General features: G+C 65.1%; 2 protein-coding genes across 2 annotated transcripts in view; one reads left to right on the forward strand and one right to left on the reverse strand.

Annotated features, from left to right (window-relative positions):
* On the forward strand, positions 1-3791 carry LOC129782901 (leucine-rich repeat-containing protein 71-like). Its single transcript, XM_055792410.1, has 14 exons — positions 1-144; positions 224-340; positions 419-550; positions 692-767; positions 874-948; positions 1039-1107; positions 1237-1396; positions 1473-1559; positions 1642-1728; positions 1859-1957; positions 2144-2183; positions 2270-2337; positions 2610-2726; positions 3520-3791. The coding sequence occupies exons 1-14, from the start codon at positions 57-59 to the stop codon at positions 3646-3648; spliced, it is 1344 nt and encodes a 447-aa protein (XP_055648385.1). The 5' UTR covers positions 1-56; the 3' UTR covers positions 3649-3791.
* The window catches only part of LOC101920114 (rho guanine nucleotide exchange factor 11), a 26598-nt gene continuing 4876 nt past the window's right edge, over positions 3722-25443 (reverse strand). Inside the window, 47 exon segments of the mRNA XM_055791829.1 lie at positions 3722-4472; positions 4567-4753; positions 4877-5041; positions 5043-5083; positions 5517-5609; positions 6973-7075; positions 7078-7146; positions 7148-7251; positions 7354-7426; positions 7428-7588; positions 7674-7707; positions 7709-7748; positions 8024-8073; positions 8075-8126; positions 8639-8726; positions 8853-9020; positions 9273-9348; positions 9442-9620; positions 10072-10189; positions 10286-10411; positions 10900-10979; positions 11454-11600; positions 11710-11897; positions 12402-12449; positions 12879-13058; positions 13180-13306; positions 13717-13746; positions 14277-14373; positions 14607-14751; positions 15177-15200; positions 15503-15625; positions 15704-15800; positions 16272-16314; positions 16899-16997; positions 17371-17472; positions 17744-17818; positions 18002-18139; positions 18589-18665; positions 18738-18792; positions 18991-19110; positions 19268-19339; positions 19460-19638; positions 20189-20246; positions 20346-20395; positions 21719-21817; positions 22321-22412; positions 23538-23573. Coding sequence (XP_055647804.1) covers positions 4423-4472; positions 4567-4753; positions 4877-5041; positions 5043-5083; positions 5517-5609; positions 6973-7075; positions 7078-7146; positions 7148-7251; positions 7354-7426; positions 7428-7588; positions 7674-7707; positions 7709-7748; positions 8024-8073; positions 8075-8126; positions 8639-8726; positions 8853-9020; positions 9273-9348; positions 9442-9620; positions 10072-10189; positions 10286-10411; positions 10900-10979; positions 11454-11600; positions 11710-11897; positions 12402-12449; positions 12879-13058; positions 13180-13306; positions 13717-13746; positions 14277-14373; positions 14607-14751; positions 15177-15200; positions 15503-15625; positions 15704-15800; positions 16272-16314; positions 16899-16997; positions 17371-17472; positions 17744-17818; positions 18002-18139; positions 18589-18665; positions 18738-18792; positions 18991-19110; positions 19268-19339; positions 19460-19638; positions 20189-20246; positions 20346-20395; positions 21719-21817; positions 22321-22412; positions 23538-23573 — 4558 coding nt within the window. The 3' untranslated portion in view covers positions 3722-4422.

A 25443-nucleotide genomic window follows, 5' to 3' on the forward strand; every position in this document is an offset into this window, starting at 1 on the left:
GGGTGCTGGGGGTGCTGGGGGGTGCTGAGCCCCCCGGTGCCCCCCAGCTGAGGGCCATGAGGCGGCGGGGGGAGCGGGCACCCCGGGAGAAGGCGGCTGTGGAGGAGACGAAGAGCCCGGGGAGGAAGGCTGAGCAGGGCGCAGGTGAGCTCCCAGCCCTCGCAGGGGGTGTGGGGGGGATCTGGGGGTCCCCATCGTGCCCCCCTTCCCCCCCCCCCCCCAGAGGAGTACTGCTGCAGCGGGATCCTGGAGCAGGATTTCCCCGAGCTCTGCACCCGTGCTGGCATGGCCACCGTCCCCAAAGTCACCCTCCGGCCGTCCCCCAGCTTCCCTGCGGATGGTGAGTGGGGCTGGGGGGGGGGGAGTAGGGGGCTGCTGGCAGCACCCCCCGACCCTCCCCTCGTCCCCTGTCCTACAGAGGAGCCCACCGAGCCCACGCTGGTGGGGGTCCTCGCCCGCATCGAGCGCAAGTACAGCTACTTCCAGCCCTGCATCCAGGTGGAGAGGGAGCCCCAGGACCCCCGGAGCACCCGCGCCGTCTTCCTGCGAGGTGGGGTCCTGGGGACCCCCAGCGTCCCCCCCGACACCCAGGGATGAGGAGCCTGAAATGAGCCTATGGGAGGCCACATTTGGGGGTTCTCCCCCCCACCCCAGTCCCATCACGTGACCTTGACCTCCGCGTCTCTGGCAGGCTGGAAGATGGAGGAGCCCATGCTGGGGGTCCTGAGCCAGTGCCTGCCCACCCTGGCCGGCTTGCAGGCAGTGCAGTGAGTGCAGGCAGGGCTGGGGGGCACGGGCAGAGCCGGGGGGGGGCCGCAGGGTGCCCCCCGAAACACCAACACATCCCCTGGCCTGATGCTTCGTCCCCCGCAGCCTCTGGAAGGTCGGGCTGTCAGAGCGGCTGCTGCCGGTGCTCCTGGCACTGCTGGCACGCTGTCCTCGCCTGCGGTACGTGCTCCTAATTACCGCTAATTGAGGAACCGGGGGGTGCCAGGGAGGATGGGGAATACCAGCGGGGGGGGGGTGTTTGCTCCGCAGGACCCTCAGCCTGGAGGGGAACCCCCTGCCCACACCGGCCTTCCACACGCTGATGGGGAGCGACAGCCCGTGAGTGGGATTGAGCCGCGTTCATCCCTCTGCCCGCTCCACCGAGCCCCCTCGGGACCCCCAGCGGGTCCGTGGCCTGCTGGGGGACCCCCCCCCAGTGCAGACAGCCCAGCCCAGCGCATCCCGCAGGCTGGTTCACCTCTCCCTGCGCAACAACCGCATCGGGGACGAGGATGCTCAGCTCATCGGGAAGGGTCTTTCCACGCTGAGCCCCTCCGGCCGCAGCCTGGCCTCACTCATCCTCAGCTTCAACCGCATCTCGGACCTGGGGGCTGCCTACATCGCCAGGGTGGGTGTTGGGGGGCTGCCTGGGGGCCCAGCACCCTGCAGCCCAGCACCCATCCCCTCTCTCCGCTGCCCCACAGGGCTTGCGTTTGAACCGCTCCCTCCTCTTCTTGTCCCTGGAGAACAACGACATTGGTGACGTGGGGCCACCAGGCTGGCTGAGGTGGGTGCCCCCCACGTCCTGGGCAGGGGGGTGGGCGGCTGGGGGGGGTGGGACCCTGCCCCGAGTGCGACCCCGCTGCCTGCCAGGTCCTGGCACCCTTCGCGCTGACGCACGATGAGGTGGTGGAGCGGAGGCGGCTGCTCCTGGCAGAGGCGCTGGGACAGTCCTGCACGGTGAGACACCCCCCCCGCCCTCCCCCCCCCCCCCCCCGTTTTGAAGGGGGCACGTTCCCTCCCCACCCCTGGGAACGGTCGGAGGCTCCCAGGGGGCTGCCAGCACCCTGAGCCCCCCTCTGTCCCCCAGACCCCAAAAGAGACCAAGGGCCAGAGTGAGGATGCTTCCAGCGCAGCCCCTGACAAGCTGCCCTGGGCCAAGCACGGCAAACCCCCCCCCAAAAAAAAGGTGAGGAGGTGGGCGGCTGATACGGGGGTCGAGGCGGGCGGAGGGAAGCCCAGCAGGCGGCTGCCGCGTACCCCCAGGCTGCCCGGCTTTGGGGGTGCCCGAGGGTGTGCCTCAGTTACCCCTCCAGCTTTGCGGTACGTGGGGAGGGGGTCGGCAGGGGGTCCACAGCTGCTCACCCCGTTGCAGGAGCTGCTGCAGAAGGAGGAGGGCAGGCAGCGCAAGAAGTGTGAGTGAGGGTCCGACGGGCTGGGAGGGCACGGGGGGGGCTGTGCCTGGCTCAGCTCCCTCCCTGCTCTCCCCCCCCCCCGGCAGCACCGGAGCCAAGAGCTGCCCGCGGCAGAGATCCAAAACCACGCCGCCAGGAGAAGCCGAACCTGGAGGTTTGGGGCACCGGCGGGATGGGGTGGGGAGGGGGGGCCTGACCCTGGGGTCCCACAGTCCCTCGGGGACCCCCCTGTGTCCAGGCGCCAGATCCGGCCGAGCTGCCTCACCCGCTGCTGGCAGAGGCCAGGGAGCACAAGGGCAGCGTCATCCTGCCGGGGAACCGGGCGCTCCTCAACCTCAACCTGGCCTGTGAGTGAGGGGGGGGGGACCCCTTCATCCCTCCCCTGGCCCCCCACACCTTGTCCCTGACCCCCGTGTCCCTCCGCAGACAACCATGTCACCGAGCGGGGACTCGGCGCCTTCCTGGCAGCGCTGGAGGAGCAGCAGCGGGAGAAGAAACCAAAGGTGCCGGGGCAGGGAGGGGCTGCTGTGCCTCTCCCTGGAGGTGAGCCGGGTGGGCCGTGGGGCTGGCACTGCTGTGGGGCTGGCATCACCAATGGGCATGTGGTGGGGGCATCGCCGTGGGGCTGGCATCACCCGTGGGCACACGGTGAGGCATCGCCGTGGGGCTGGCTTCACCATAGGGCTGGCATCACCAACAGGCACATGGTGAGGGCATCACCGTCGGGCTGGCACCGCCGTGGGGCATGTGGTGCGGTATCACCGTGGGGCTGGCATTGCCAGCTGGCACGTGGTGGGGCATACCACGGGGCTGGCTTCACCACGGGGCTGGCATCGCCATGGGGCTGGCATATGCCAACAGGCACCTGGTGGGGCATCGCCATGGGGCTGGTGTCACCAACGAGCACCTGGTGGGGGCATCGCCATGGGGCTGGCATCGCCAATGGGCATGTGGTGGGGCATCACCATGGGGCTGGCTTTACCATGGGGCTGGCATGGCCATGGGGCTGGCATTGCCAACGGCCACATGGTGGGGCATCGCCACAGGGCTGGTGTCACCGAGCACCTGGTGGGGCATCGCCATGGGGCTGGCATCGCCGTGGGGCACATGGTGGGGCATCGCCACGTGGCTGGCATCGCCGTGGGGCACATGGTGGGGCATCGCCATGGGGCTGGCATCACCAATGGGGCTGGCATTGCCGTGGGGCACATGGTGGGGCATCGCCATGGGGCTGGTGTCACCAACGAGCACCTGGTGGGGCATCGCCATGGGGCTGGCTTCACCACGGGGCTGGCATCGCCGTGGGGCACAGCCTGACACCCCCACTCCCCCGCAGAAGAACCGCATCCCTCCCGCCAGCCCGGCCTTGGCGCGGCTGCAGGAGCTGCTGCCACCGCAGCACCTGTGGCCCGGAGCGCGGGGCCGTGAGGAGGAGGAGGAGGAGGAGGAAGCACCGGGCACCTAGCCGGTCCCCAGCGGCACCCAAAAGGCCACCTCGAGTCTTGCCTTTTCTATTTAAAAAATAAAATAAAATAAAATAAAATAAAATCCAAATCTTTACCGTGGCAAGGAAGAAAATAAACCAGATTCTACAGCGTCCAACAGCAACCGGTCAGTCTTGGCTCTATTATATATAATATATATATCGGACACCCCAGCGCTGGCGGCCGCGACCCCTGGGGGGGAGGGGGGGGAGGAGGGAGGGGGGGGGGAGCAGGGGTGGGATGCACCCCAGCCCCCACCCCAGCCCCCCCCTCGGGTCACCGATTGTCACCGGCGGCGAGCCCGGTGCTCGGGGCGCCCTGGCTGCCCCCCGGGCGCGGGCTGGGGGGGCGGCAGTGGTTATTTACAGGAGGGGGGGGCACGTACGTACATATTTATAGGCAGCGGGAGGGGGCCGCAGCACGGAGAGGAACAGAACAAAGTGCATTTATACAGACTAGATCCAGCTCTCGCGGCCGGGGGAGGGGGCACGGGGGGGGGGGGGGGGGGGGGGGGGAGGGGGGGCAGGGAGCGCCGAGCCGGGGCTGCCATGCGAAGGGGTGAGGGGGGTCCCGGCTGCCGACCCCGCTGGATTGTGCTCCCTCCTTCCAGACAAAGCCCTGGCGGTCTGGGGGAGGCTCCCGCGGCAGGGGGTGGGGGGCACGGGGGGCTCTCGGGCAGCTCCCCGGCTTTGAGCGACTCTGGGGGGGGGAAGAGACACCCCCCCACCCCACCCCCACCCCCCTCGCCACTGTGGCTAAAGGCCGGTGTTGCGAGCGGGGTCCTCGGCGAGGGGGGCTCTGGAGCCTGGAAGAGATGGGGAGAAAGGGGTGAGGGGGACAGGGGGGCAAAGGGATTGGGGGGGGGGGGCAGGGAAGCGCTGCCTGGGGGTGGGTCTTACCTGGGGCGTTGGTGGCAGGGCCCTGCAGGCTCCGGAGGGCGCGGGACAAGGGGCTGTCACTGTCAGGGCTGGGGGGCCGCTGGGACCACCCATCCATCTCCGGGGCTGAGCCCCCCAGCGGGGTGGCATCGGCTGAGGAGCTGCGCCCCAGGGACCGCAGCAGGTCCCGGTGGGCTGTTTCCACAGCCTGGGGGGTGCCCAGGAGAAAGGGGGCCAGGTCAGAGGGGTGGGCGCAGCTTTGGGGTCCAGGCCCGTCCCGCCGCCCCCGGCTTTCCCCAGTATTCGGGGGCGGGGGGGGGGGGGGGCTCACCTTCAGCCTGTTGAGCTTCAGCGTCAGCTGCTCGATGGTGCGGAAGATGAGGTCCACGTCGCAGAGGGGAGCTGGGGGGTCTGGGGACCCCTCGGCAGGGCTGGGACGGGGGGGTGCCTCCTGCGGGGAGCCCCGCGGGGGGCTGGAGGGGGGCACGGGGTCTGGCTGGGGGGGGTCCCGTGGGCATGCTGACGTAGAAGTAGTTGCCTGGAGAGGGGATGAGCGGCGTGAACGGAGCCGGGACCTGCTCGGCTGGGTGTTGGTGGCCCCCGGGGCGGGGAGGGGAGGGGGGTGTCTGCCTGAGGTCTTGCCCCCCCCCCATGTAGGGGGCAGCAGGTTGTGCCCCTTCATGTCAGGATCCAGCCGTTTCCAGCTGCCTCTGGGTCACGGTGGGGGCTGCGGTGGCACTGGGTGACCTTGGCCATGGGGACAGGTCTCTGTGTGTCCCGTCCCCCCCCAACAAGGACAGGTCCCCCCAAGTGACACCGCCCCCCCGGCAGGGACACACGTCCCCTTAGGGGACACGGTGCCCCTGGAGGGACACAAGAGCACCCCCTTTGCTGGGAAACGGGACCCTGGCCCTACTGGGGACACTGGGACACCCTGCGGCTCTGGGGAGGGGATGGGGGGGGCTCTTTACCATCTACATTAGCTCCGCCTCCTTCCTGCAGCTCAGTTTCTGATTGGCTGCTGCCTGGCGAGGGCGTGGCCTCCTTAGCACCCTCCGCCTGGGCTGTGCACCCCGAAAAGAGAGGGGGGAGGGAGAGGGAAGGGGTGAGCAGGCCCCGCCACCGGCACCCAGCACCGGCACACCAGTATCGGCAGCCAGCAGCAGCCCAGCACCAGCAGCAGCCCAGCAGCAGCATCCCAGTATCGGCAGCCAGCAGCACCCAGCAGCAGCCCAGCACCAGCAGCAGCCCAGCACCAGCAGCAGCCCAGCACCAGCATCCCAGTATCGGCAGCCAGCAGCACCCAGCAGCAGCCCAGCACCAGCAGCAGCCCAGCACCAGCATCCCAGTATCGGCAGCCAGCAGCACCCAGCAGCAGCCCAGCACCAGCAGCAGCCCAGCACCAGCAGCAGCCCAGCACCAGCATCCCAGTATCGGCAGCCAGCAGCACCCAGCAGCAACCCAGCACCAGCATCCCAGTTTCAGCAGCCAGCAGCATCCCAGCAGCCCAGCACCAGCATCCCAGTATCGGCAGAAATCAGCATCCCAGCACCCAGCAGCATCCCAGCACCAGCATCCCAGTATCAGCAGCCAGCAGCACCCAGCAGCATCCCAGCACCAGGACCCCAGTATCGGCAGCCAGCAGCACCCAGCAGCAGCACCCCAGTTTCAGCAGCCATTAGCACCCAGCAGCACCCCAGCACCGGCACCCCAGTATCGGCAGCCAGCAGCACCCAGCACCCAGCACCAGCATCCCAGTTTCAGCAGCCAGCAGCATTCCAGCAGCCAGCAGCATCCCAGCACCAGCATCCCAGTTTCAGCAGCCAGCAGCACCCAGCAGCATCCACCAGCAGCACCCCAATATCATCACCCAGCACCAGCACCCGCTATCAGCACCCCAATATCAGCACCCAGCAGCACCCAGCACCAGCACCCCAGTATCAGCAGCCAGCAGCATCCCAGCACCAGCAGACATCAGCACCCCAATATCAGCACAAATCAACACCCTTCACCAGCACCCAGCAGCACCCCAGCACCCATCAGCACCCTCCACCAGCACCCCAATATTGGCACCGAGCACCACCCAGCACCAGCACCCTCCACCAGCACCCCAATATCAGCACCAGCATCCCAGCACCCAGCAGCACCCTCCACCAGCACCCCAATATCACCACCCAGCAGCACCCAGCACCCAGCAGCACCCACCACCAGCACCCGCCAGAGCCCCTCCCTCCCTGGGGCGCACATAGGAGAGAGGGGGCTTCCCCCACACCCCTCGCCCCCCCCCCGTGGAAGCCCCCTGCCCCAATCCCACAAAGCTTGCGCAGGCAGGCAGGGGAGGGAGACCCCAAATCCCAGCGAGGGGCAGGTTGGGGACAGGAGAGGGGTGCTGGGCGCCCGCCCCCCCGCTGTCACCCACCCCAATACCTTTTCGGACGACTTTGTAGCCGCTCGGCTCCTCGGCAGTCGGACCCGTCTCAGTCTCATCCACACCTTCCCGGCTCGGGGGGGGGCTTCGTGTCCTCGGGGGGGGCGGGGGGGGTCCGCCAGCACCTCCTGGGAGGCCGAATCCTGGCTGGAGAGCACCGAATCCCAGGCCTGGCCGGGACCCCCCGATGACCGAGGGCGTGGGCGTCAGGTCATCCTCGGGCTCCGCGTCCCGGCAGGGCAGGAGCCTCCGTAGGATCAAGAGCCGCAGGTTCTCCACTGGGATGGGGCGTGGAGGGGAAAAAGGCGGGTTTTGGGGGTTCAGCTCCCCGTGGCAGAGCGGGGGTCTTCCCCCCCTGGAGCCCCCCCAGTGACACTCACCATCCTCCAGCGCCGCCTCGGCCAGCCCCTCCGTGCCGACCCCCGGCAGCGGCAGGCGCGTGGGGGGTCCGGGCCCGCTCAGCTGGGAGGGGGTCGGTCACCTCCCCGTTCGACCCCCCGTGGGCGGGGGGGGCTGCGGGCAGCTCTTCCTCCCCTTCCTCCACCTCGCTGCCCACCGGCTCCTCCAGCAGCGCCGGCGGCTCTTCCCTTCCCAGGAGGGCGCTGGGATTATCCGCTGTGGGGAGAAGGGGAGCTGGTTCAGACCCACATTCCGTCCCCCCAAAAGAGGGGCAGGGGGCGGGGGGCTCACCTGGGGGGGCAATCCTCTGCCTCCGCCGCAGAGCTGGCGCCCTGGGGACAGGAGCGGGGAGACGTCGGGATCCTGTAACACCAGCCTGCGGGATGGAGAACATTCCTTAGGGAAGAGGCTGGAGCCAGGGGCTCCCCGGGCAGCACCGACCCCCAAAGACCCCCCCCCAAAGTGCCAGGTGGCGCCCCCGGCCAGCCCCCCCCGCCCCCCCCCCCCAGGTCCCCAGCGAGCAGGGAGGACCCTGTCACCACCTCAACCGCCCTCTGGAAAGATCAGCGACCCGCTGGCCTCAGCCCCCAGCGCCCACCAGTACAGCACTGGGATAGGATCCCAGCTCCCAGCAAGAGCTGGGTTGCTCACCCGGGGGGTGCCACACGGGTGGGCTCCGGTGTCCGGCGCTTGGGGGGGAAGGGTGGCGTTCCTCGTGGCACTCTGCACCGCCTCTTCCAGCACCTCCATCCACCTGCGGGGCCCAGAGCTCATCAGCTGCCCCCCCCAGATAACCCCCTGCCCTGCCAGGGACCTGTCAGACCACCCCCCCGGTCCCCATTCGGAGCGCGGCGGTGATGCCCCCCACCCCGCTGTCACCACCCTTCGCACCTACAGAGCACACGGTAAGTGCCAGCACCCGGCTCTTCTGCCCCCCAAAAGACCCCCCCCGGGGAAGGACCCGCCGTGCTGGGTGACCCCCCCCCAAAGACCCCCTCCTCTCCCGTGCCCACAAAGGTTTGCGGGGGGGCAGGCGCCGGGCTGGGGTCCCCCTGGGAAAGGCTTTTTTTTCCTCCCGGGAATTTTGGCAGCCAACAGGCTACCAGGCTTTTCTAGTATCTATTTTTTGAAAGAACAGAAAATAACGCTGCTTGGTTTAAGAAATCCTTGGACTGTGGCAGCTCAGCTGCCTGCTGCACCCCCCCCCTCGCAGGGGGGTCTCCCCACCCCTCCCCTCCCCATGGCTTCAGCCCCCGCCACCCTTACGTGTTTTTCTCCGAGGACGTCAGCGCCACCAGCTCGTAGATCTGGGGTCCCAGCTCCGAGGTGCAGATGATGAAGAGGGCTCGTTTATCTGCACGGGGTGGCCCAGAGCCATGAGGAAGAGGAGCACGGCAAGGGCTTCAAGACAACCCGCTGACACGGCTGTCCCCAGCGGGGTCACAGGAGGACGCGGCTTCTCCCTGGTCCTTGTCCCTACCTGTGGCAACGGAGCGGATGAGCACCGAGTTGAGCTTGAGGACGGGGCTGAAGGTCTGTTTGTTGTCCGAAGAGCCCAGCGCCGTCTTGCTGTGACACTTGAGCACCAGTTTCTCGTCCTGCTTCTGCAGCAGCACCAAGAGGTCCTCGAGGAGCAGCACGTGCAGGTCTGGGGTGGGACAGGGGACAGAGAGCCGAGGCTCAGCCAGGGATGCGCTCGCAAGCCAGGTGGAACCTCCCTCCTGGCTGCCAGGAGGGACGATGGCCCTGCAGATGTGGCAAAGTGGGGCTAAGAGGGTCCCCGTAACGCTGCTGGGGCTGGAGGTATCGTGCCCATGTCCTGGGGGATGCTGTGGATGCAGGGGAGGGGGGGGGTCGTCTCCCAGCGCTCCCAGTACCGGGTGGTGGGGAAGGTCCGTACCCACAGTCTTGTCCTTGCTGATGCGCCAGGTGAGTGGCCCTTCGTGGATCATGCGCCGGGAGGTGAGGTCCAGGCTCTGCAGGGAGCCGAGGGCGGTGGTGAGCGTGGGCTGGGGGCCGGGCAGACCCCCGCTGCCCCCCCTTCCCCCGGCTGGTGCCCAGGAGCTGACCTTGAACTCAGCAGCCAGCGGGTTGCTGGTCCTCTCCAGCGAGGTGGCATCCAGGCGTTTCTGGTAGCCTTCCAGCCGGTGTCGGTTCTCCGCTCGCTTCACCGCCTCGTTCACGTACTTGAGGATGTCCCGGCACTGGTCCCGGGCTCGGCACAGCTTCTCGTGCTCCGAGGTGCCCGCTGGGACCGTGGGGAGGGGACAGCGGGTCAGCCAGCAGCAGAACCCACAGGAGATGGGGTCGTCCCCGTCTCACCGCCCCAGGTTCCCAGCCGCATCCTGGGCACAAAACGCCACCAGCCCAGGGCTCCCTGCCGACAAGAGGGAGATGTCCCCCACCCCGCGACCCCCCCGGCACAGCTTTCTGCTGGAAAGGCAGCACATCCCCCCCCCCCCGACCCTGGGATCTGGCTCTGGCTGGCCACAGAAAGGCAGGAGACCCCCCTGGTCCAGCTTTCTGCTAGAAAGGCAGCACATCCCCCCAACCCCCCATTCCAACCCTGGGATCTGGCTCTGGCTGGCCACAGAAAGGCAGCAGCCCCACGGCAGAAGGGAAGGACGCGCTGGAGGTGGGAGCAGGCAGCCAAGCAGCCCTGGGGACAAGCTCCCCCGGTGTGTCCCCCAGCCCCTTACCCTCGGTGTGCTTGATGATGTTCTCCAGCAGCAGCGGGTACTTGGTCAGACGCTGCATTTCGGAGATGATCAAGTCCTTGAGCTGCAGGCGCCGGCACTGGGGGTTGCTTTCTGCTTCCTAGGGCAGAGGGAGGAGGGTGGAAAGCCCCGAGGTGGGATCAGGGGGAAGCCAGGGGAGCCCCGGGACGAGGAACTGCCCAGGGGAGGGACAAACCTGCATGAAGATCTGGAAACGGCTCTCCTTGCGCTGCTTGGTTTTGATCAGCTCCAGGGCAATGGATTGGTAAGAGCAGAAGTCAGCAGCCACCTGCTGGATTTCCTCTTTGGCCAGGCCGTCGAACTGGGGGTGTGTGTGTGTGTGTGTGCAGGGGAGAAGTGGGCTCAGGCACCCCCCGGCTTGGCCCTGACCCCCCCACATCTCCCCGAGCTCGTTTCTCCCATCTGCTGCGAGCCAGCAGCCCCCGCTCCCCCACCCAGATGCTGCCGGTACCCCGGAGCATCCTTCGCTGAGGGAAATCCTGTTCCCATCCCTAATATTTCACGGATTTTCTAAGCCCCCTCCCCCGCCCCCAGGTTTCATTTTGCAACTGGGACGCAAAAGCTGTGCCCCCCAGCTTTCTCCCACCGGTCGCTGAGAAACAGGGGTCACACAGAAACTGGGGTGACCAGCATCGGACCAGCCATGGTCCAGCTCGTCTGCTCTTGAGCGCAGCCACAGCCAGAGTGACAGTGGGGTCACCTCCACCTCCCCTGCAAGATGTCAAGCCCTCCACGCTGGAGGACAAGAAGATGTCCATGGGGGCTCTACCACCCCTGTCCCCCCCTTACCCGAGACAGCATGAGATCCCCAATTTCTTTGATGATTGGTCCTTCTTCCCGGAGCTTCTTCATGGATTCGGAGAGAGAATCTGAACGAGGATGTGAGAGACAAGACAGGACTCACGTCAATGAGGCACCGGGGCCACTCACATCACCCGTGGGAGCACCCACCAAGCTGGCAGGGTCCCTGCTGGGCACGGGTGCAGGTGCGGGGAGGGGGCTGAGAGCCACGTGGGCTTCGATTGCTGCTGTCACGGGTGCAGCATGTCAAGGAGCGTGACACTGAAGGCGTGTCCTGCAAGTGTGCTACACCAGGGGCTGGTACAGACCAGGCATCCCAGACACAGGCGCTGGAAAAGCCCGGAAAAAAGTCAGGTTTTGGATTGTTCCCGGGAGAGGGGAAGAAGAAACGGGAGCGGCAAGATGGTACGATGCCCTCAGCGGGGCTGGTCTGAGCGGTGTGTGACCACGCAGGAGCCCGGGGTAGCCGCGGGCCACCCTCTGCTCCCACTGCAGGGGGGTATTTCCAGGGAGGAGCAGGATCCGAGCGGGATGAGGCTTACTGTGGATTTCTATCAGGTCAGGGAGGTTGGGGAAGAGGAGCGCCAGCTCTTCCCGGGACAGCAGGCTCTCCTTCTTCATCCGCTGGTAGAAGAGGAGGTCGAGGACTCGGAGGATGCGGAGGTGAGACCCTTCGGTGGCAAAGAGCTCTGTGCAAAAGGCACAGGGGTGGAGAAACGCCCGGGGGAGCCTTGAGGTGCCGGGGGGGACGCTGCTGGGGGGGTCCCTCGCGTCCCTGGGAAGCCCCCTGCTTCTTACCGTTGATCACCTCTTGCCGGTCAATCTCCTTCTGCGGTAGGTTGGCCACCAGCTCCCGGCTGACCGTGTGCTGCCAGTTCTGGGAGTCCAGCTCGGGCTCCAGGTCGGAGAGCTGGCCTTGCTCGTCCTCCAGGAGGTGAGGCAGGAAGGGATCCACGCCGAAACCCAGGTTGGGCGACTCGATGCTCCTGGGAGGGTGAAAGGTGGCGGTGGGAGTACTCTGCAGCCACCCGCAGCCAGCCAGCCCACCCCGCAGCGCTCCCAGTACAGCCAATATCTACCTGGGCCCTATTTCGGCTTGAAACCCGGGGCCTTCAGCACAAGAAGTACAAGCCTCTGACTCTTGAGCTAAAAGCCTAGGTCCCCCAGCAGACATCTATATAGGTCCTTTAAGCTCCTGCGTGAGACACAAGGGAACAGAGGTGCCCCCTCGCCCCAGGAGGATGGAGAGCTAACAGGGGACTCCCTCCCGGGGCATCGCCTCCCCTTGTGCTCTGTCAAGGCTGGCTGACGGGGAGGGAGAAGCTAGGAAGGTGCAGACGGAGCCCCTCTGACCCCCCCAAAAGCGGGGGCACAGCCCCTGCACGCCCCTACAGTGACCCTCCTGCTCTGAAGGCAAACTGGCCCCCGGGCCCCGGGCTGGCTCGGGGCGGCGCGGTAGAGAGGGCAGAGAGCGAGGCTGGGCCACTCACCTGCGTCCCATCTTCGGCGTGTACGGGGGGGTGGGATTTTCCAGCGACCTGAGGAAGGACAGGAGAGTCACCCTCGTGTCCTGACGTGCTGGCCCCCTTCCCCCCATCGCTGCACCCCACGGGGCAGCACCCAGCAGCATTTCTCTAAGCCCCTCCAGCCGTGGCACCGGTGCTACCGGCTGTGAGGTTCAGGGCACAAATGGGAGTTAAATGGGAATTAAAAGCCCAATTCTCGGTTTTCCCCTGGGAAACGCCGGCCAGGAGGCTCTGCAGGCACTGCGAGGCCGGGACCACCCTGCCCTGCGTGCCTGGGGCTCAGCCTTGACCCACAGGCTTAGCAAGAGCTTTCCCAGGAGAGTGTCTCAACCCAAGGCGTTCAGCCTCCAGACCCCCGGCTGTCCCAGCTGCCCTTTGAAGCCAAACACACCCAGGGGACCCCCAGTCCTCCCTGCTCGGGGCTCGGACAGCACCTCCCACCTCGTGGACAGACTGGAAGCAGAAGATGATGCTGACTGGTGAAGTCTCGTGGCCTCGGCTGCGGCATCCATGTCCACATCGCTCCGGGAGCGAGGCACGTTTTCTGCTTTCCGGGATTTCTTCATCTCCTCCCGGCCTTTCAAGCTCTCCGAGCGGCCCAGCTTGACCTCAGCACGGGAACTGTAGGGGAGACAAAGGCAAGAACAGGCTGAGCCTGGTGGGATGAGCAGGGATGGATGTCCCTGTGATAGAACAAAACCCTGAAAGCACAGGCTGCCCCCGCCGCCTCCCCCTGCCCTACCCGTCTGACTCCAGCAGATCCTCAGGGAAGCTGCCAGTGGAGAGCCGCTGGGTGCCAGGCTCCTGGCTCTCGTAATGCTGGTTGTTCTCAAAGTGCTGGATGATGTTCCTCACATTGCCGGGTTTGACTGTCAGGGGGAAAGCAAGGAAGCAACCCCGGTGAGACAGGGCTGGGCACGGCTGGGCAGATGCTGGTGCTGCCGCCCACCCCATGGCACCGCGGCCTCGGCCATCTGCCCAGCAGAGCAGCATCCAGCTCGGCTAAGGCGCTGGCAGCATCGTGCTCGCTCATCCAGGGGCATTCCCCGAGGCTGGCTGCCAGCTTCCTCGGGGTGATGCGCTGAGAAGGCGCCCGGGATGCTCGAGCACTGGGTGGGAATGGTTGGCTGCTGTGGGCAGCCCTCCTCCCGGACCCCATGGCACCCATCCGAGCCCACCCTGACACCCGGTGTGACAACACTGGAGTAGCTCAGGGGGGACACACAAAATAAAACAAAGCACATGAGGTGAATGGCAAATGAAAGAAGAGGCCTTTTACCTTCAACAGGGGACAAAGGGACATGAAATGCTGAAAGGAAAAACAAAAATGAGATGTCAAATCAATCCTGCATTTCGGCAACGAAGGAGGCAAAGAGGGAACGTGTGAGCTAACGACATGAGAACTCAAAGCAGAAGGGGAGGAAGAGGAACACAGGCACACACACGTGTACACACACACATGTATGTGCGCACACTTGCTCTCCGCCACCTCAGCCCCCCCAGGAGCTGCGGCACTTTTAAGGCACAGCCAGCAGCCCGTAAGCCTGCAGGACGGGGTACGGAAGATAAATCTCGGGGGGGACAGAGCTCGGCTCTGCTCCCTTCCCGCTCCCCTCAAAGCCACGTGGGAGCAGGGGCGGCTGAGACAACAGGTTTCCAAAGAGCGGCTGGAGGAGCGCAGAGGGTGGCTGACGAGAAATGCCTACAGCCGGGTGAAGAGGAGTCCCACGGGTGCCAAAGGCCACCCGACAGCCGCCAGGCACCCCGACGGCCGCGGCTCCCCTGCAGGCAGCAGGGAGGCTGGGGGGTACAGCAGCCCAGCAGGTCCCCCATACTCACTGCTCTGGGAGGAGATTTTGGGCTTCCCAATGTACTTGAGGATGGGGTTGCGCTTCTTGTCTTCAATGGCATCCTTTTCCTTCTTCGTGCTGCTGCTCTGTGGGGACACCCGAGAGGAGCAACGATAAAAAGACATGCCACCCCGTGAGCCCCGGGGGGGTCCCCAGCCTTTGCCGCACTGGCTGAATGCTGCGGCATGAGCTGTCGGGAAAGGGAGGGGGCTGGGATCCAGCTTAAGCACCTCCTCAAGGCACTGGCGGGGGGGATGGGGATCTCCGGAGAACCCCTCCTCAGGTTGCCTCGGAAGATCCAACAGCCAGAGCCACCCACCTTCTTGGTCTTGGGGAAGAAGGGCAGCCACTTGTCCCTGTCCGGGAGGGACGGAGCCTTCTCACTGGTGCCGGCCACCCGGGGCTCCCGGCTGCGGATGCCTGTGTGGTTCATATACGTGCTGAGGGCAAAAGCCATGGGGGAGCTGGAAGAGAGGAGAGCGTGAGGCTGCAGATCCGACACCAGGACAGGGCACCGCAGGCCAGGGGGGAGGCTGGGACGTCCCGCAGGGCTCTGCGGGGAGAGAGGGTCCTTCCCTCCCCAGGCAGGAGAGGATGCCCGGGTTGGGATGCAGGGGGAGTGAGAAGGCAGGAAAGGCAAGAAGCAGTTGAAGGGGGCGAGCTGGGGTGGCACAGGCTGGCAGGGGGCTGCGGCTGGCACACCAGGACCCCTAGGGAAGCGTTCACCCTTCCCCAGGCACAGCCTGAGAGCCCACCAGGGATACCCCTGGCATGGGGAGAGGGTGCCAGAGGCCGGCACGGGGAGGGGATGCTCCTGCGATTTCTTTTGCCTCCTCAGCTAACAGCTGTAAGGCAGTCACATCTGGATGTGCTCCTGCCGTGCACTCACCTCCTGTCCTCTTCGTATTTCGACCTGGAGAGAGAGACGGGAGAGATCAAAGAGCTTGTTTGAAACAGGCTCCTCTACCCAGCCCCCAGGCAGGGCGCTGGCGGCACCCAGCCCTCCACCCCGCCATGCCCCCTGCCCACACTGCACCCAGCGCCTGCTCCAAACTCTCCTTCCCACCTCCGATGGCAAATGCGTGCATCAAGTCGGACCCAGGAGCAACGCTAAGCCCGTGTCCCATCCCCTTCCCCACGTTCTCGCCCCAGATCCAAGCCAAGGCGCTCCCCCACGTGCAGGGCAGGGATCCCCCACAGCAGCCCGGCACTCACAGTATGTCGCCCAACTGGGCCAGCTGCTTCTCGGCCACTTGCCGCTCCTTCTGGGGGTCCCCATCCAGGTCCAAGAGGTCGTTCTCCCCATACAGGCTCCCCAGGCCCATGGTGCGCTTTGTTCTGCGGAGGACAAGGGTCAGGGCCACCCGCACGGGCAGGAGCCCACCGAGCTCTGCGGGGCACCCAGGCAGCCGTTACCTGTAGTCCTGGATCTGCTCCTGTATCTCGGGCATCACCATCTCCTGAGCTTCAAAGAGGGCGGCTCGGACATCGTCCCCATTCCGCAGGCGAGTCTCTGGGGATAGGAGAGGAGAATCGGTGTCACCAACCAAGGCTCAGCGTGCAGGGAAGGGCACAAGGGATCTGCTGGCAGCCTCAGGGTCTTGGGCAGAGCAGGGCAGGCGGGGAGCCCGCAGAGCCTCTCTGCTGGCCTCCCCCTGCCAGAGCACAGCGTCCTTCCCAGTTGGTTTCCAGGCTGGGACAACCTGTCTCCCATTCTGCACACCCAGGCTGAGACACCTGCCCACGATAAATCCCCCAGGACCACCGGGGCCGAGCTGGGGGAATGCTCAGGAACCCCAGTCCCAAACCTCAGCGCACCCTCCCTAAGAGAGCAAGAGGCAGAGTCCTGCAGAATTCCTTTGGGATGCCGATTTGGCACCCTAACAAACAGCCTTCGTCCAGGGCGAAGGTGCCAGTGGGGCAGACCACGGGTGTTAGGGCAGACCCCCAGCTGCGGCACCCCACGCGGCAGCCCCTCACTCACCGATCTCTGCCAGGAGCTGCTCAGACACCTTCACTCGGAGAGGCTGGGGAGGGAAGGCAGAGAAGAGTGGCTCAGCGCTGGGTCGCTTTCCCCGTGCAGCGAGTGGGGCTGGAAGGGGCTGGAGATACGGCATGCACGCCACAACCCCGCTCAAGCCAGCGTGGAGAGCGTGCCCTGCGCTCCTGCACCATCGCCCGGTGGCAATTTCTGCAGCCAAAGGGGCTAGAGCTGGGAATCTCACACAGCAAGCGCCCAGCCCCCAGCGCACAACCCCCTCTGGAGCAGCACCACGGGAGCCCACTCCCTCCAAAGGAGCCCTAACGGGAGTGCCTGGAGCTCCGGGAGTGCCTGGAGCCCCGTCCTCGCTGCCGGGACCCTCCTCTCCTGCCTGCACCCAGCTTCCAGGCACCAGGGCAGCCGCAGTTGTGCAACATGTGGTTACGCGCCTTATGCAACCGCTTGCACCGATGCAGAGGAACCAGCAGCAGCAAAGCAAGGTCAGTGGCAAAAACACCATTTAAAAAGCATCCCCAGGCAAGGGAGGTGACAGGTAAAGCTGGCTTTCCAGCTGGTCCCCTGCAGGGACAAGGACTCTTGTGCAGGCTCACAGCCAAATCCTGCCCTTACCGCGTTCCTATCCAAGAAGATGTTCCAGATGTCCTTCCCCAAGACCCGGGAATCCTTGGCTGTCGTCTGCTGGCAAACGTCCGTGCATAAGTAGAAGAGCTGCAAGGAGGGGAGAGCAGAGGTGGGCAGCGAAGGAGGAGGAAGGTTTCGAAGTGGGAAGGTGAAAGGCTCAGGGAAGCAGCGTCCGTGAAACACGTTCCCTGGGGTCTGGGGAGGGCAGCACCCCACCATGCCACGCCTGGGAGGAAGGGGAGGAAGGGGAGGAAGGGGAGGAAGGGGAGGAAGTGTAACCCTACGCTGCGTTTCCCTCTCGTGTACACACAGCTGGGGGAACCGCAGGCTGGCAGCCCCTGCAGCAGGGTGACACAGAGCTCTGCCCAGCGGCTCAGCCAACGGGCGAAAGGAGGGTGCCAAATACGCCAGCCCAGCTGCATGCCACCCCCTGCGTCGGTGACACCGGCAGGTCCCTTACCAGGGGGCTGGGATCTGCCTGGGAGAAGATGTAACGCAAGAAGACCCCCAGATGCGCCGGCCGGGATTTCAGCTTGCCCAGGTCCTGGAAGAGGGAGTCGCACTGCGCAGAGAAGGGACCAGAGGAGAAAGAGACAGATAGGATGGAAAGGAATTAACTCCTCCGGATTAGGCCCATCCCACAGCTCAGCACCCGGATAAATCCCCAGCTCCCGTGCTCCTTTCCTCATCCCAGCCGGGCACTTCCCTCTGCTGGACCAGCCCATCCCTGGATGTCCCCTGGGATGACGCCTAAATGCCACCAGGTGCCAGGGACCACAAAGGGACCCAGGCGGGAAGGGGACAAAAGCCGAGAATACTTTGGACACCGTTACCTCGTTATTGAAATATCCCAGGTCACAATCCTCCTCCGGCCCGATGATGAGGGGTCGCCCTGTCCGGTCTAACCCCTGCCAGGGAGAGGGGGGACACAGTTCAGGAGCCAGGCACCCCGGCTTTGGGGGGACACCCTCCTCCTCCCTGCAGCACCCCCCCACCCGCTCCCCAGGGAGGCTTGCAGCACGTCTGATCGGGTCCAGCACCCCTCAGACGCCCTGGCCCTGCAGCGGGACCCTCCCCCAGCCGCAGCCCACCTGCTCGGCAGAAGGGGTGCCGGGGGTGTCGGAGCCCTGCCGGCGATGGTGCTGGAAGAGGCGGGCGGTGATGACCGGCGAGGTCCGTGGGCTGTCCAGGCCGTGGTCGGAGAGGACGGAATTGCGGTTCAGGGAGATCTGCTGGGGATGGCAGCGCGGGCGTCAGGGGACGCAGGCTGTGGGGACGGCCAGGCTCCGCACCGGGAGATGCCACCGTCGCTCACCCACCCAGCGGCGCCACTTGGGGCCACCCTGAGAGCGGTTCCCAGGTCAGAGACCGTAAAGGGAGACGGGCCCAGGGAACTTGGAAACCACAAAACCCCTCGGGGACCATCAGAAAAGCCAGAAAACTCCAGGGTCCCCTTCATTTTGGGGGCAGACACACCAGGCTAAGCGCTACCAGCCCAAGAAATTCAGAGCTAAGCCGGCATGAGAAGGAATTCCGTTCGTTCAGAGGGCAAACAAATATTGGGGTTGCAAAGGCAGGTCCCTGACCCCCAAGGATGCACAGACTGCTTCATCACCATTCCCAGGGCCCAGCAGAAGTTGGGGTGGGCTCCCCACGGCCGCAGTAACCCCGCTCTCACCTCACTCACGGAGGGGAACCGCTCCGTCCCGGACTCCAACCCACTGTCACCGTCCTGCGAGTCCAGGGAGAGGCGTCCTGGGAGCAGACAAGAGATTGACCTGCCACGTTCAGGAGATGGGGACGGTCCCAGCCGCCAGCACAACCCACCTTCCGTCATCCTGAAACCGGCCAAGCTGGAGTCACTGCACAGCTGCCCCGAATCCTGCAACGCAAGGAGGAGTGTTGGACCGGCACGTGGGGACAGCCAGGCACCGGCTCAGCAGGTTTTGGAAACGAGGCACGTCTCCATCACTGTGCCCACCACCTTGGGAGGGTCTCCCCAGGCTCCAGCCAGGCTCAGAGGGAGCTGGCGGGACGGCAGCACCCCTGAACCGGGTATAACCCCACTAATTTCACATACCATGGAGCCACCAGTCTCCTGGAGGATTTTGAGCTGCAGCTGGCTGACCCGCCGGCGTGCTCCCTCGATCTGCTCCTCCACCGCAGTGGCAGGGTTGCGGCTGTACACCTCGTAGAAGCGCTGGGTGGAGAGAGGAGAGGGGATGCTCACCTTGACCCCAACCCCATAAGCCCCATCCCACCGCCCACGAGGCAACGGGGCTGAGCAGGTTCGGTGGGCAGCGGGCTGCAGCACACGCAGGTGACCGCGTGCTGCAAGAGCCGTGTCGCCGTCGCACCTGTAACTCTGCCTCCTCCTGCCGCAGCATGTTCCGGAGAATCTGTGTCGCGTGCTTCTGGACTTCAGGGTCCTGCAGTTTCAGATGGATGCAAAGGAACAGGCTGAGCTTTGCCTTCCTCCCGCCCCCCCACGCCGGGTGGCAGCGTGGAGGGCTTGGCGGGGGGTGGGGGGGCACCGCGCTGTTTGCTACCTGCAGGGGCTTGGGGTCGGTGATGCGCTGCGGCGGGGGGAGCGGCGGGGGAGGAGGCGGTGGGGGACAGGCAGGGGTGACGCGGGGAGCCCCTGCCACGCTCATGTCTTGCTGAGAATTGGAGAGCCCCACCGAAGGAGGGGGAGAGCCCAGGAGGGTCAGAGCGACGTAGGCACCAGCTGGAAAAATTGGGCAGTGGGAGAATGAGAAAGACCTTCTGTTATTCACTCTCTCGACCTCAAACGTCCGACGGGCATCACAGCATCAGGGTGGGCATGTCCTTGTCCCTGCAAGCAGCGAGGCCACCTCTGCCGTGGCGGGTGCCAGCCTGGCCCCCCCTGCAAACGCTCACGGAAGGACCGAGACAGGTTTTTCTCCCCGTTTCCCCAAGAATCAAGCGCTGCCCTTTGGTGGGATCCCGTGGCCTCCCACGCTGGGGAGGAACGCGGTGCCCCTCGCCACGCTGCAAGGCTCGTGACTGAAGAGGGAAAGACTGATTTGTCTTTTTAGGACCCTGCTACGGGGCAGAAGGTCTCATCACGGGTGCAGGAGGTAGGGGCCAGCTGCCACCAATATCCTCAACCTCAGCGCCTCCTCCCATTTCACCCACAGCAGCAGCCTGGGCAGGACGGAGCGGGGCAGCCAGGCAGAGCAGCTGGCCAGTGGAGACCAGGGCTGCTGGTCACCTGGGATGAGAAGGAGCCACCACAGCTCCCTGGCCATACTCACACTTGATTAACTTCACCACTTCGAGGTGAGAGCTGTTGGTCACCATCGTGCCGTTCACCTGGGAGAGGAGAAAGGGGGTCAGCAAGGCTGGTGGCAGGGAGCGGGGCGGGAAGCCCCACACGGAGAAGCAGCGGGGGTGACAGCTGGGGACGCTCACCTTGACTATCCGGTCCCCCTCCTGCACGCCGGCTCTCATGGCCGCCCCTCCTGTGACACAGGGAGGAGAGACAGGCATCAGGAGGGACAGGGGGGGCAGCAGGCAGAGCCAGGGACTCCGCTTCCACCGGCCCCACGGCAGCCTGGCACGTTCTGTGCCATTCACCCTGCCAGGGTGGGGGCACGGGGACCACCGGGCACCCAGTTCCCGCAGGAGAAGGCTGGTGGCCGGGCCTCGGGTGCTTCACGCACGGCAGCCAGCACACATCCAGCTCATGGTTGATCCAGACAAGCCCTCCTCTGCTCACCCAGCCGGAACCCAGCCCTTTCCATCTGTCTTGGGATGCAAGAGGGGGCCCCAACCTGTTATCCCACCATCCGGGCTGGCTCCGACACATCTAGAGAGCCACCACGTGCCTGGACCCAAAGGCAGGAGCGGGGCCCAGGAAGAGCAGCACTGCTCTGTCTCCTCTCCCCCCGCCTGCTCTTTCACAAAGCTGCCGAGGTTGGAATACATGAAAAAATCACTTTTCCTAAAGCCAAAACCAAGAGGAAAATGTTTCCATTAGGTTCAACTCCAAGCCAAGGGCCTGAGACACGGCAGCGAGCTCCGAGAGTGGAAAGTACGCCGGATTGTTCAGATTCTTTCGGCTTTAATGATCTCGTTATTGGCAAATGAAGTGAGCAGGGAGAGGGGGGACAGGACTCCAGGCTGTCCTGCACCTGGGGAGCTCGGCCCTGCCCCCCCAGCCTGCTGTGGGGTAACCGGGCTGATGTGGGGGGGGCTCCCCAGGCAGATCCAGTTGCGGGAGCGAGGCACTCCAGCCTTAACCTGCCCTTGAAACTCGCAGCATTTTCCCTTTCCTATATTCTCATTTTTCCTGGCTTTCGGGCTAGAGGGGGGGAAGGGGGAGGAGGTGGGAACATCCGCTGTAAAATAAGCAGCTCATTGTCTATTTAAATTGCTGCTCCAAGCCCTGCCACCCCGCAAAGTCATTATACAGCAAAACCGGCAGCGTCTCCCGCAGCACAGCGCCAAGAGCAGCGAGCTGCTGAATCCCTGTTTACCCAGTGCTCCCAAAGGGAATCCCGCCCCCCCCACCAGCAGCAGCTCCCCGGGTTGTCGTACAAGGAGTGGGGAGAGCGCAGCTGTTTTGGGGAGCTCCCCCCAAAACCTCCTTCCTTCCCCGCAGCAATCGCGTCCTGCCTATCCCAGCTGATGCCGTCATGAGCCCTCAAGCCAGCTTAGGAAGGAAAATCCCTTTCTCCCAAGTTTTCTCCCAAGGGATGTGGCTTTGAGCGAGCGAGGGGAGCCTTGAGGCTCCTGCCCCTCCTGCTCTTGCCCTGCCGGCTGCCAGCACCGGCCCCTCTCACCTGGCCGCACCGACTGCACCAGGACGACACGGTCCCCGCTGACGGTGAAGCCGAAGCCATGCTGGTCCTTCTGGATTATGACGCAGCGCTGGACCAGACCTGGGGAGGGAGAGGAGGGAGAACCAGTGAGGCTCCGAGCCTGGGGCACAGGCTTGGCTTGTGGGGACACCCCACCACCCCCAGTTTCAGGGGCTGCGGCTCCTGCCGGCTCTCCCGAGAACCAGCCACCCCACTGCCAGACCCCAAGGCATGGCTAATGCCTCCTCACCCTACAAACCCTTCACGTGACGTCCCTCCTTGGACCCCTTCTCCTGAAAATGGGGTGCTCCGGCAAGCACGGGCAGGGTGGGGAGAGCCCCTGTCTGCGGGCAGCTGGAGCATCATCCCTAGCCCCACCGGGCAGCCGAGGAAGGGTCCTGCCCTCCCCCGGCACGTGCAGCCTGGGCTGGGTGACTTTGGGAGGGGCGCAGGAGCCGTGTCCCCAAGGGTGCTGCAAGGACTGGGGCAGGTGGCGATGTGCCACCCAGCTCCCCGTGGGGACAGGGCGCTAAATGCGGGGCCTCCAGTGCAAGGGGGGGGGGGGGGGGGGCAGGCAACCCTACCTGTGGTTTCGGAGGAGTCGGAGGGCTGGCGGTGGTGCCCGGGGGACCTCCGCTCTGAAGACGAATCACCCAGGGAAGACAGGCTGCTTAACCTGCGGAGGAGGAGGAGGAGGAGGAGAGGTCAGGGAAGGGGACGGCTGGACGGAGCCATCCTCCGGCCGCAGCTCCTTCTTGGGCTTGGGAAAAACAAACGCACGGAGCTGGAAGGCGATGGCAGCAAGCATGGGCGAGTGCTGCCGCTCCTCCAGCTGCCTGTCCCCAAACCTCCCTTCACCAGGGTGAGCCCCAGCAGAGACCCCACTTGGGGGGCCAGGACCCCCAGCTCTCGCGTTTGCTGGCAGGGAGGAGCAGCGGGGGCTGCCCGTGGCGAGCGGGGTGAGCAGCGGAGGCAGCAGGCGAGGAGCCAGACGCATCATGCAGCGCTGACGGGACGGAGCTCGGCGGCAGGTCTGCGATGGGGCTGATGGCAGAAGAGACACGAAGCAGCGAAGGAGGGGTGGGAGGGACAGACGGACAGACACGGGACAGTGACTTGCCGGTCCTGCCCTCTTGCCGAGCCTCGCCAGCCCCGCGGCAAGGCTTGGGGTGCTGGATGGGCACATGGGTTGGGGCTCTCCACGCATCAGGGGGGCACAGCACACCCCCTCGCCGCCGCGCTGCGGGGACTGCGACCACAACGGGGGGCTTGCCTGCACGGCTCCTTTTAGCCTTGGCGTTTATTCTCCAGCCAACGGGGGTCTGGAGTAGTCAAGGCTGGGGGAAAGCCATCCCTGCCTGCCCTGCTGGAACCAGGCCGCGCCAGCAGGCTTGCTGTGTGCGCCCCAGACCCACGAGCCAGAGGGAACAGCACGGCAGAGCCACCCCCAGCCTTTCCCCCATCCTTGGGGGCCTGATTCTGCCTCCAAACCCGACTCCAGGCACAAAACAAGGGCTCCGGAGAGCTGCCTGCCCTCTCCTGTGTCTCCGTGACCCCATGCCATCCCAGGGATGAAAGCCTGGCTCCGCTGTCCTGTTTCTCCTCCTTCCAAGCAAACCAGGCACAGCTCTCCCCTGCCGGGGCACGGCTGGTGGGGGGTCAAAAAGCAACGGGAAGAGTGGGAAAATGAAGGTGCTCCCGCGGGAAGAGCAGCCGGTCCCTGCCTTACACCCTGAAGGCTGCGATGAAGCGAGGGTGCAGGATGAGAGCACAGGCAGCCCCGTCCCCCCACCCCGCTTACCTGGGCAGGTGAGGCTGCCTCCTGCTGCCCGGTCGGCTGCCGGAGGCCGGGGGGGAAGACAGAGACAGGGGTGGTGGCGGTGAGAGGTGGCACAAGGGACACCCAGAGGACAGCAGTGTGGGGAGGGATGGGGGAAAGAGGGGACAAAGAAATCAAGAGGCAGAGGTGTGACGTGTGGCGCAGCGACAGCATGCTTCCAACCTGGGGGGAGGGCGGCAGGACCCCAAAATACCTCCCTGAGCCCGGCACGGCTGCGCAGCACCCACCGGGCCTGGGGCAGGGTTTGCCTTCACTGGTGCAAATCATCCTCCCGGCTTCACACCCTCCTCTGGACGCATCAACCCCAGCATCGCCCCTGGCATCGTCCCTTAGGGACCTGCCCGGAGGCAGGCGGGGGGAAGCATGGCAGGGGGGTCTCCTGGGCAAGCATCCCCCCCCCCGGCAAGCCCCCGCCTGCCTAAAATATAAAAAATTCTCACCATGAAGCCGGGTGAGACTCTCAGCCCTTTGTGGGGGCCAAGCGAGAGGGTGTCCCCCGCCCCCAAACCACCCCACGGGGATGTAAAGCCGGAGCCCACAGCAGCGTAAACCCAACGGCTTCGCTGCCGTAGCCGATTCGGGAACTCCTCGTTGCCTGGACCATCTTCATCCAGACCTGACCCGTACAACCGCTATGCCACAGCCTCTAATTCACTCGATTACAACCCTGGCTCGTTGAAGTCGGGATAAACCAGGACCACGGTGCGAAGGAGCACGGCTCCAGCGCAGGAGGGGGGTTGTGGAAGGGGATGCACGGCCAAAGCACCCCCAAGGGCTTCCCCAGGAGCTGGGGGCAGGGGGTAGGACCGGTCCCTCCCATTTCAGAGGCAACCCAAGACGGGGCCGGGCACCTTCACCGCTCGAAGGGTAGGTGCAGGATTAAACCTGTGGGATTACCCAGCAGCCAGGCGGAGGGTGCTCGGGGCAGCTCAGACCTGCCACATATCCAGGCCAAGGAAGGATCGGCTCCTCTTTCCGCATCGCCCCGGATGCCAGGACTTAAGGTGCTGCCGCACAGTGGGACGCTCATTAAGCTTCTTCGTTAGGGGAAGCTCCCCGGTGCCTGACAGTGCCAGGACCACGCGCAGCTGAGCCCCCAGCCCCACCAGGAGCCCCCAGTCTGACACCAGTCCCCCCCAGGGCGATGCTGACCCTGCACCCGTGGCAGGAGCCCGTTTCCATCCTGCTCGAAGGAGCCAGGCCAGCGCTGGCTTATTGCTGTCTAAAAGAGTAGTTTAATTCGGCTTTGCATAAGCTCCTTCCTAATTGACTTACAGAGAGCCCAAACATGCCATATTAAACCAAACGCTGCCAGCTCGACAGAGACCTGACCCCAGCGCCTGTTTCCAGCCGGTGAAGCTCCTTTCGGTGTCCCCAAAGACCAGCCCTCCAGTTTTCCTAAAAATTGTACCACCAGAGCACTTGCATGATGCCTCAATCCTGCAACGAGTCCTTGACTCACCCCACCCCAGCACCGCCGCCAGTCTCCAGACTGGCACCTGCAGCCACATCCTATGCAGCACCCTCCAGAGGTTTCTGCTCCCAGGTTATTTTCCCCAATTTTGGCTACTTGGCGGTTAAATCACGACGATTTGCTTTTCACCAACACGCAAGGGGAGCCAGACGCTCTGCAACGGGGGCAGGATGAGAGAGGACAGGATGGCAGGGAGCGAGGGCAGGGCATCCCAGCGAAAGACCCAGGTGGTGGTGGGCACAGCCAAGTTAAAAAAAAAAAAAAAAAAAAGAAAAACAAGGAGGAAAACCCGTTAAAGAGCAAAGCACGACACAAGCACTGCCACCTCGGGAGCCCACGCAGAGCAAACGCCACAATTAAAAGATTAAGAGAGGAACAGGATCAAATCCTCAA

This window comes from Falco peregrinus, chromosome 19 (genome assembly GCF_023634155.1).
Source record: "Falco peregrinus isolate bFalPer1 chromosome 19, bFalPer1.pri, whole genome shotgun sequence".
Taxonomy (NCBI): Eukaryota; Metazoa; Chordata; class Aves; order Falconiformes; family Falconidae; genus Falco; species Falco peregrinus.